At 44.9% G+C, this 10545-nt stretch overlaps 1 protein-coding gene across 3 annotated transcripts; it reads left to right on the plus strand.

Moving 5' to 3' along the window:
- Positions 1–4778: 4778 nt before the first annotated feature.
- Positions 4779–9669, plus strand: LOC311318371 (septin-5-like). Of its 3 annotated transcripts, none has more exons than XM_084449684.1 (12): positions 4779–4881; positions 6094–6450; positions 6874–6964; positions 7112–7198; positions 7368–7500; positions 7596–7730; positions 7827–7944; positions 8064–8171; positions 8289–8385; positions 8808–8970; positions 9223–9325; positions 9505–9669. In XM_084449684.1, exons 2-12 carry the CDS (start codon positions 6136–6138, stop codon positions 9574–9576), a joined length of 1422 nt encoding a protein of 473 aa, XP_084305810.1. In that variant the 5' UTR covers positions 4779–4881; positions 6094–6135; the 3' UTR covers positions 9577–9669. The 3 variants fall into 3 exon arrangements, with proteins under 3 accessions (XP_084305810.1, XP_084305811.1, XP_084305812.1); XM_084449685.1 differs by having other exon boundaries at positions 7368–7491; XM_084449686.1 differs by having other exon boundaries at positions 9242–9325; positions 9505–9644.
- The last annotated feature ends 876 nt before the right edge of the window (positions 9670–10545 follow it).

Below are 10545 nucleotides of genomic sequence, written 5' to 3' on the forward strand. Positions count from 1 at the left end.
CGCGCTGGTCGCGCGTTCGTGAGTCCTGCGAGCTCGGGAAAGCACGTGACCATAGGAAGACCCGCCCTACTCTGCCTCTGATTGGATAGGAAGTCATGTAATGACGTCGCTAACATTTGCTATGCTTTTAGCAATGAAGCTTATTGATCATGCTAATCAGAACGTATGTCTATGATGCAAATGATCATGACATGTGGTTACTTTAGGACATCGTTGGAAAAGATCTAGAGGGTAAGTGGGTCAATATTGAATAACTTAGCTAACATTATCTAATGTTACATTTCTTTATATTAACATCAACTATATTGATAGGCTAGGGAGCTATGCTAACGGTAGCTAATGCTAACGGCTTAGGGTTAACGTTACGTTCGGAGGTCTCAGATGTATTTCAATTTTAACAATGTTGAGCATGATCAATGTGACATTGTTCATACATTGATTACAGTCTGTAATCTTGTCTGGCATTATTTAGCTATAGTGGGCTGATGCTTGCTGCTGCTACTATAGCATTTGCCACATTATACATCAAATTAATCAAGCATAGTGTTATTACCTGAAGGCATTATTACCATTGCAAGTAAGCATGCCATGTATATGCCATGCCTGGAAATCAAATTAATAGTGTAATTATTCCCCATCATAGCTCATTGTACACTGATATAATCATTCTCCTTGCCTTTGCTAATACTCATCTCTTTTATCAAACTTTGTGCTAGGAAAGAAATCTGGCTGTGATTCGTCACTAGTGCTCATCCAGGCTGTTGTCATCTCCCGCCTGGACTCCTGCAACTCCCTACTTGCTGCCATCCTGCAGCGTTGGCCATCAGACTCCTGGAGAAAGCTGCTGCTAATCCCGTGTTCAACGGCCCCATGCTCTTCCACACAACTTCCCTACTCCTATATGTATAGTCTATATGTTTTTACGTGTTTCTTTACATGTCTTTACATGTGTATTTGTCAGGGTTTGTCTGTTAGTGATTGTCGTGTCCCCACTCTTGGCCTGCACCTTGACGTGGTGAGTGGGCTTTAAACCAAGCCAGGCCTTTTATAGTTGTGTTTTGTGTTTTTCTGTTTGCTTAAGTGTCTAATATTGAAGGTACAAAACCTTTAAAAAAGAAAAGAAAAAAGAAGCCCCTTCCTTCCCATAAAATTCCTGCGATTGTAACAGGTGTATTGATTCCACCACACTTGCCCACACTGGGTTCAAACCCGGGTCCTCTGACTTAGGAACGCACCCACCTTTCTAGAACACTGCCACCAGCTATCCCAATGAAAAGCTAGCGAATCAATTGTGCACATGGGCAGTACTAATACTGAGGACAGAGTTTAAACCAGTTCAACCAGATATTCACTGAGCCTGATGGGCACCTGCCAGCTAAAAAACCTAGTACTGTCACCCTCGACTTCTGCTGCGCCTGTATCCAGCCATAGGGGCTGATTATTTATAATGATGTTGGTGAAGTTTAAAACCTTATTTACACATAGTGTTTGCTGTTTTAAAAGATAAATGCAGTGATATGAGGCGCCACCTATTGGTGAGGACAAAATCATTTTTTGACTGACTAGATGAGATAATGAATTCCTGATGTGCATAATGATGTCACTAAATCCCACTGTGATTGCTTTTTCAGTCAGTGAACAGGAAGCAGAGCAACCCCTCTGTGTTCGATCACCTGATAGAAGAACCTCCTAGGTGAGACCACACTACAGTACGTTGCTCCAGTAAACATATGAAGACCCAGACGTATTTAAGCTGTCTTGTCTAATTTGAGCTGTCTTGTGAAGTCCCTGTTTTTCACATACTCCCCCCAACCCCCCCCCCCCACCTACAGATGTGTAGTGCTCTGATCTACAGTCCCCCAAGTACAGGCAAGACCCCAGTGGCGCGGGTGCAGACTAACGAGTGTAGGCAGGGAAACACAAAGGTGTCTATAAGGAAAGGAGCTGACTGCCTTAGCAAGTGGGTTGGTGAATCAGAACACATAATCAGCTCTGCCTTCTCTTTGACCAGGTTAGCCAATGGGGCAACTGTGGCGGTTGGGGGAGGGGGGTATAATTATTGGACAGGACACCTGACCATCATCCTCAGTGTTGACTGAGAGCTTGTGATGGCTGTTTGTTGGTCTCTCCCCAGGTCAACCTAATGAGACCCTCCTTCATCTTCTTCAACAAGATAGACCGGCTGTCCCCAGTATGCTCCAGCAGACAGGACCAGATACACAGGTGAGGCCTGTCTGTCACGGAGCCACCGCCTCGCTCCGCCTCTGGTGTAACTCGGTTCTTTAGCTTGGCTGCGTACTTGATTGATGTTGCACATGGGCGATTGGAACTAAACTAACCTTGCGTTGCATTTGTCTCTCTCTCTCTGGCTCTATCGTGTCCACTCTGCTGGCGCTGATGGATGGGTTGGACAGTCAAGGGGAGCCAGTGGTCCAGTTCCTGTTCATGCTTGGTTGTTGCCTACTCACCTTCCCATCTCCTGCATCACCTGCCACCTGTCTCCACTCTGCCCAGCTGCACCTCATCCCTCATTACTCTTAGCATTAATACCAGTCAATTTCCCTTGGTTCTCTGTAAGATCATCCAGTCATCTACCAAGTCTGCTCAGCTCTTCTGTCTGCCATATTTTGAAGTTGTTTATTGAAATTGAGTTAAAGTAGTTTGTATGGGTCAAGCATCCTCCAGTTTGTATGACTCAAGATCTGTTTACTGCCATGTATATGGTTCACACATACTAGAAATTTGACTAGGGTTAAGGCATACACTGGTGACATGTTTTTAATTGTTTTGTGATCACTGTCTTTGTGATATTTTCTGATGACCAAGCCTTTGATCTAAGCAGAGCCTTAGCACATTATGGAGGAACCATGTCCCTTTCTTTTACCGATCCCTGAGAGCAAGACCTGTGAATGTCCTGAACAGTGTGGTGGCCACATTTGTTGGGAATTTGGGTGGAAACAGTGTGGAACATCATTGCATAGTTTGACTGCCATTTCATACCAACATTAAGAGAAAGTGGAGAAGTAGGCTATACCTAGAAAATACTATAGTTGTGCAATTCGTTTGTACAGTCTAGTAGTTAAATGGTTAAAAATGGGCAAGCAATAACATTGGAGGGAAATGTATACTGACACTGATGATTGTTTCAGAAATGGTCTGAGACAAAATAATGAAATGTTATACATCAGTATTGTGAAACACTGAACATATTTTAATGACTGACAAGGAGAGAGGAAAAATTCCAAGTTAATCAATAATAACTAGGCTCACTATGAACAGTGTGTATTATTGGCTCTGTTCTGACATCAGTGCACAGTTCATTCCACCACTGTGAGGCCAGGACAGAAAAAAGCCATGGCCACGCCAATCTGCCGTAGGGGGGCTTGGAGCAACTGGGGAACCAATCACCTCAAGGCAGCAGAGCTTGACCACAGCCTGGAGGTCGGAGGGAGCTGTTCATTTGCCCTGTAGGCTCGAACCACAGTCCTAAACTGGATGGGACAGCGCAGGGAGCCAGTGCAGAGAACAGAGTAGGGAAGTTTTGTGGAAGAGCATGGGGCTGTTGAACACCAGGTCAGCAGCAGCTTTCTCCAGGAGTCTGATGGCCAACGCTGCAGGATGGCAGCAAGTAGGGAGTTGCAGGAGTCCAGGCGGGAGATGACAACAGCCTGGATGAGCACTAGCGACGAATCACAGCCAGATTTCTTTCCTAGCACAAAGTTTGATAAAAGAGATGAGTATTAGCAAAGGCAAGGAGAATGATTATATCAGTGTACAATGAGCTATGATGGGGAATAATTACACTATTAATTTGATTTCCAGGCATGGCATATACATGGCATGCTTACTTGCAATGGTAATAATGCCTTCAGGTAATAACACTATGCTTGATTAATTTGATGTATAATGTGGCAAATGCTATAGTAGCAGCAGCAAGCATCAGCCCACTATAGCTAAATAATGCCAGACAAGATTACAGACTGTAATCAATGTATGAACAATGTCACATTGATCATGCTCAACATTGTTAAAATTGAAATACATCTGAGACCTCCGAACGTAACGTTAGCATTAACTAACTAACGTTAACCCTAAGCCGTTAGCATTAGCTACCGTTAGCATAGCTCCCTAGCCTATCAATATAGTTGATGTTAATATAAAGAAATGTAACATTAGATAATGTTAGCTAAGTTATTCAACATTGACCCACTTACCCTCTAGATCTTTTCCAACGATGTCCTAAAGTAACCACGTCATGATCATTTGCATCATAGACATACGTTCTGATTAGCATGATCAATAAGCTTCATTGCTAAAAGCATAGCAAATGTTAGCGACGTCATTACATGACTTCCTATCCAATCAGAGGCAGAGTAGGGCGGGTCTTCCTATGGTCACGTGCTTTCCCGAGCTCGCAGGACTCACGAACGCGCGACCAGCGCGTCCCCGAGGCTCGTGCACAGCACATGTTTAAATGGCTCAATACAGGTATTGGTGGCTTCAAAAACCCCAAAACCCCTAAAACTAAAAGTTTATATTGATAAGATTGGTCTCTGATGCTGAATGATACCCAGAAAAATTTTGTTTTCCTTTTCTAGCCCTATCTATCATCATCCACTAACATGGGAAATAAGGGTTCTTGGGCCGCATGCCTTGATTTGACTTGCAATACCGGGCTTTGGCCACTACGTCAAATGGCTTCATGCGCCGGTGAGCAACTTTCATTGAAATGAATAGGCAGCCATTTTCAATGCCGTCTCCAGTTATATTATACCTCCATGGATTCCCCTTGTTTGAAGGCTGTCCGATGACCACTTGTCTGACAGCGCAACATGGAACACATGTCATCACCTGTTAGGTTTCGCAACAACTGCAAAAAAGGTAATTACGCCTAATGTTCGCGTTATAGTTTTGTAAGTTGGCTGATGCCACTGAAAGGTGACAATGAACATTCTTAAAAGTCCAAATAGATTGTAATTACAAATGCCATGGTTTGTGTAGCCGTATTGTGTACAAATAAACCTATCAAGGAACCATCAACTAGACGATGTTGAAATGTATACATATATTGTACATGAAAGAAAACTCCATTAATGTCTGCTCCTATTCTTAACTGCGTTCTCCAATGGTATTATGTCTGCGTCTTCTCCAGACAATCAGGTAGGACAAACCTTGTCTTCTCCAGACAATGAGGTTGGTTGAACAAATATGGGTAATATTAGAATAGCTGTACATGAATAGTACTAGTTTGTGGCTGTACATTAATAGTACTAGTTTGTGTGTATGTAAGCAAACAAGATTTAAATCTCCTACCCCATGTGTTACTGGAGATCATGGTATTAGAGGCTGGGTTAAGCCCGCTAAAGGGGGTTGTGGGTAATGGAAGCTGACAGGTAGGACACTGGACCTGTTAATATTGACGTGACCAGTAGACGGTCTACTACTCCCACCATGTCATGCCACTCAGCAGGCAAGACACAGGACAATGCTGACCGCTTAGGATTGTAGGTGTTGAAGCATTGGCCATCACTGCTCATAGGTCAATGTGTAGAGTCACTCAGTAGGCTATGCAAGTTCATGTGTATGCAGCTTTGAGTTCATTTCTGTGTTTGAACCCATTGATTGTATAGTATTTAGTTATTCATGCAATGTCAAATTAATTTATATACCTTTCTTGAAACACAGTGAGAGTTGTCAGTGACTTGTATTGTGTACAGGAACAGAAAGAATACTTCCTTGGTAGTATTATGTCCAGTCCTACTGAAGCAAGTGCATGGGTGCCTTTTTAGAGGTCTAACTTTAAACCTCCCACTTTTCTGTTCCCAGACAGAAGAGGGACAGGGCTGCTCAGACAGAGACAGGCCTCTCTAATGGGTTCACAGTTCAAAATAAGACAGGGTGTGCCAATATTCCAGGAAACTCATTAACAGAGGAGGCATCACTACTCAGTGCAAACAGATACAAGTCAACTAGATAACATCTCTTGTTTCAGTGTGAGAACTGATCCTGTACCTAGTTTGTGTGCTTTTGGTCAAACTTGCATTCATGCTCTCACTGGAACCCCCTCTTCCGAATCCCTTACCCCTCCCTTAGTTGTCCAGTTTGTCCATCGAGGATGCAGAGCTGGCCTATGCCATGAAGGACCTGCCCCCTCCCCCTCAGGCTGGAGAGCAACACCAGATGCCCCTCAGTGACAGCGAACCTGAAGGAACAGGCACTGGGATCGGTGGACCCCCCCAAACCCATGACACATCCCCACTGCCCCGCCCCACCCCCTACAAACCCTCCTCCGTCTCCCCTGCTACCACGCCCGGGCCTGGCCGCGTCCCACTGGAGACGGAGTTCCGGCCGTTGCAGCTGAGGAGGCGCCCGCTGGGCTCCCTGGACTCACTGAGCCCCCCGCGACCACGCAGCCCCTGGGGCCGCTTCGACCCCTACGACTCAGCAGAGGTGGGTAGGGGTGGAGTGGTTGGGTGATGGTGGACTGTGTGTGGTGTCGGGGGGGGGGGGGTCATTGATAGACTGGGACAGGCAATCCAATGATCGGCGGACTGTGGTTTTGGTGTCATGCAAAGGCCTGGTTATACTTTCTGCGTCTGCAAGTACACGAAGGTTCGCGTAACGTCAATTTCTTCATCAGAGGGTGCACTCATAACCTCCGCGCGCACATCCGGGTGCCTCCCATTTTATGTGACCGCCACGTACGAGTCCGCGCGCGCCCTCTAACGCTATGATAGCACCAGCTGCCGCGTCCTCCGAGCAGACTACAGAAGCAGTGTAAACAGAACCCCTACGCGTCCGCACTGTTCGCAGCTGTCTTCAGACACGTCTGGGAGTATAACCAAGGCTTAACTCTTCTCTCCTGTGGTGCAGGACAAAGAGTATGTGGGTTTTGCCACTCTGCCCAACCAACTACACAGGAAGTCAGTGAAGAAGGGCTTTGCCTTCACACTGATGGTAGCAGGTGAATGACTGATCTGAGTAGCATATTCGAACACCTTATTATGCTAATAGGATGCTGTGTCAGAGTCCCCCGATAGACTCACAAACGTTATTTGGGTTGTTCCAGAAAGATGTCAAAGCTCTCTCCCTCCCTATTCTGTCCATCCAGGGGAGTCCGGTCTGGGTAAATCCACGCTGATCAACAGTCTGTTTCTCACAGACCTCTACAAGGACAGGAAGGTGCTGAATGCAGAGGGTGAGACAGTCGATTCCTAGCAGTTGCCCCATGTGCCAGTCTTCTTTTGGCGTCCTAAAGGATTCTATATAAAGGCCACTGACCTCACAGTGCCTTCTCTCAACATCTCTATTTTCTGTATGTGTGTGTGCATGCGTGTGTGTGTGTGTGTGTGTGTGCACATGTGTAGAGCGTATCACACAGACAATAGACATAACCAGACACACCATGGGTATCGAGGAGAAAGGTGTGAAACTCAGTCTCACCATCGTAGACACACCTGGTTTTGGCGATGCTGTCGATAACACAGAGAGGTACAGTACGTACGTAGTGTACCACAGCAAAGGGTGGAAATCTATAATCATGATACCACTATGTTTGTAGTTTCCTTTGCGTGATCTTTTGTTGCCATATCTAGCTGGAAGGAGATAGAGGACTACATAGACCAGCAGTTTGAGCAGTACTTCAGAGACGAGAGCGGGCTGAACAGGAAGAACATCCAGGACAACAGAGTCCACTGCTGTCTCTACTTCATCTCCCCCTTTGGCCACGGGTACGAGAGCGGACGATCACACACACACACACACACACACACATACACTGGTCACACACATGAGAAGATGTCCCCTGTCTGATTGCTTCTCCTCAGACTCAGGCCCCTGGATGTGGAGTGCATGAGAGCTCTGCATGAGAAGGTCAACATTGTGCCTGTTCTGGCTAAAGCGGACAGCCTCACGCCAACTGAGGTCCACAAGAAGAAGATGAAGGTAAGAGAACAACGTGGAATATTTTTGCATGTGCTGTTCCTATCTCTACTAAAGGTATATGATCATACCAGACTCTTCCTTTTTATTTCTGCCTTTGTTTTCTGTCCTGTGGTGTCCAGATCCGAGAGGAGATCAAACACTTTGGGATCCATATCTACCAGTTCCCAGTGTGCGACTCTGACGACGATGACGAGGAGGAGTTCAAACTTCAGGACAAGCTGCTCATGGTGAGCTGACCCAAATCTACATTTTTCATGACTTTGCTGTATGCTACACTGCTCACTCTCTCTCTCTCTCTCTCTCTTTCTCTCTCTCTCTGTCTCACTGTATATCTCCCTGTGCAGGACAATATTCCGTTTGCAGTGATTGGCAGTAACCTGCAAGTGGAGAGTAAAGGCCATAAGTTTAGAGGCCGCCTCTATCCCTGGGGAATGGTGGATGGTATGACAAAGAACTTGATGTGTGTTTGCAAGGGAGCCTTGTGTACAAAACACAATACAAATGGATACAAAATATACACAGTTGCTACACATACAAAGTGATACCATTATCTAAAGTGTGTCTTGGTGTTGATGAGTAAGGTGATTCCTAGTCTTGCATATCCAGACCTTTCTCCACACTTCATTTACGCTGTGCCATCGCTGGAGAAAGGTCTGGCTGGACTTGCCATTCAGAGATAATGGGGAAAATGGGTAATTTCTTTAAACCAATCACAATTGTCTTCAGCGGAGCGGTTACTAGGTTGTTGTTTCATGTAGTCTGGATAGAATCTGATAGGGTGGACAACAGATTTTGTCGCTTATCCCTAAAACCTACATCCGTTGAGACAGACTATGTGATTTGCTGTGTCGTTGTGTTGTCAGTGGAGAACCCTGCTCACTCGGACTTCCTGATGCTAAGGGACATGCTGGTGAGGACACACATGCAGGACCTGAAGGACGTGACTCGGGAGATGCACTACGAGAACTACAGAGCCCAGTGTATCCAGAACATGACCCGCATGGTGGTGCAGGAGAGGAAACGCAGGTGTGTATGGATACTCTCGGACACACCCACACACCCATACAAACGCTCAAACCAAGAGGAATGTGTAAACACACGCTCTAATGCTGTCATATACTGTATTGGAATGTACTGTTACAGACACACTCGTGCGCACACACACACACACACATCTATTATTGCATTTATATTGTGTATTGTCTGATGTGATATCAGTTACAATGTGGCTGCTCTCTGTGTTCCTGTGTGCATTTGGGTGTGTTGTGTGTGTTTAAGCCTGCGGGGCATGATTCAGAGAGAGAGCAGGGCTGACTTCCCTCTGCCCCTGGCTCCCGTTGACGACCAGACAGAACAAATCATCTTGGAGAAGGACGAAGAGGTGACACGCCCACATTCTACACTCAGTTGACACCAACTCACACATAAATACACTGTCCCTGATCTTTTCTGAATAATTCCCCTATGCATTACTGCCATGTATAAAGAATTGCTTGTTCTAACGACCCTTTCTTCTTCCTCCATCCATCCATCCATCCATCCATCCCTCTCTCTCTCTAGCTGAGGAGAATGCAGGAGGTGCTGGAGAGGATTCAGGAGCAGATGCAGCACGGCCAGAGAGGGGGCTGTTGATTCTCCCACAGTCCTCTACAGTCCCACCATCTATCACTCTTTCCTTCCTCTTCACATCAATTCCCCGGCTCAGTTATGGAACATCATGTTGCATCATCCATCATGTAATAAAGACCTCCTCTTAACTGGTCTGTTGTTGCCGAGTCTTTAGGTCACAGAGTTGGCTTCTGATGAAGTCTTATTAAAGGTTTTCAAAAAGAGAGCATCAAAGACAAAAAAAAACATGACACAACCGCTGTTGTAAATGTAATAAGATTTATTTAGGAATCTTCATTATTTCATCAGCGTAATTTCTCTTTAGTAATGTTTTGTTCATTATTACTGTTTTTAAACATAGTGGACAGTTAGATCTAAAAGGCAGCCCAAAATGTACAGGCAATATATAACTTAAACTTTCTCCATAGGGAAAACTTCTGCTTTTATATTCATATATAATATCAATGTAGCATGAGGTCCAAATTTCCGCCCGCATCATACTTTGTACAATCTTGTACATGGTCCCAGAAATAAAGAAATGTAAAAAATTACAAAGCAATCTACATGCAAAAACAGGCATGGGTAAAATTTTAAAATACATACACGTGTATGATAAAACGTGCATACAATCACACATATACAAAATTCATACATACTGTACATACATAAGCATATTAGAAAACTCAACTGAGTCAGACATTATGGTGTTAAAGAGAGAACGGCACACCCCTCCCCACATCTATCTCCTCACACAAATTAATGTAATGTAAACACAAAGAAACATACATTTTCTTATTCTCTCACTGTATGTGTGTATTTTATAACAAGGTTGTCACAGTGTTCAGGAAGCTATAGTATCCACATAGATACTCCATGTATAATTTCTGGTACTGTATATAAACGCCTAATTCACTCATACATACTCTCCAACATGTACAGGGGCTACAACGGTAACAGAACCATGCTCCAGGTACAGTGAGTTTAATCATAGTG

This window comes from Borostomias antarcticus, assembly GCF_949987555.1.
Source record: "Borostomias antarcticus genome assembly, chromosome: 15".
Lineage (NCBI taxonomy): Eukaryota > Metazoa > Chordata > Actinopteri > Stomiiformes > Stomiidae > Borostomias > Borostomias antarcticus.

Bases quoted from the DNA above. Each gene is read 5' to 3' on its own strand.
- LOC311318371 (XM_084449684.1), top strand. From the start codon at position 6,136: ATGAAGGACCTGCCCCCTCCCCCTCAGGCTGGAGAGCAACACCAGATG. The intron at 8,172-8,288 runs GTGAGCTGACCC...CTCCCTGTGCAG, and splicing joins TTCAGGACAAGCTGCTCATG to GACAATATTCCGTTTGCAGT. The intron at 9,326-9,504 runs GTGACACGCCCA...CTCTCTCTCTAG, and splicing joins TCTTGGAGAAGGACGAAGAG to CTGAGGAGAATGCAGGAGGT.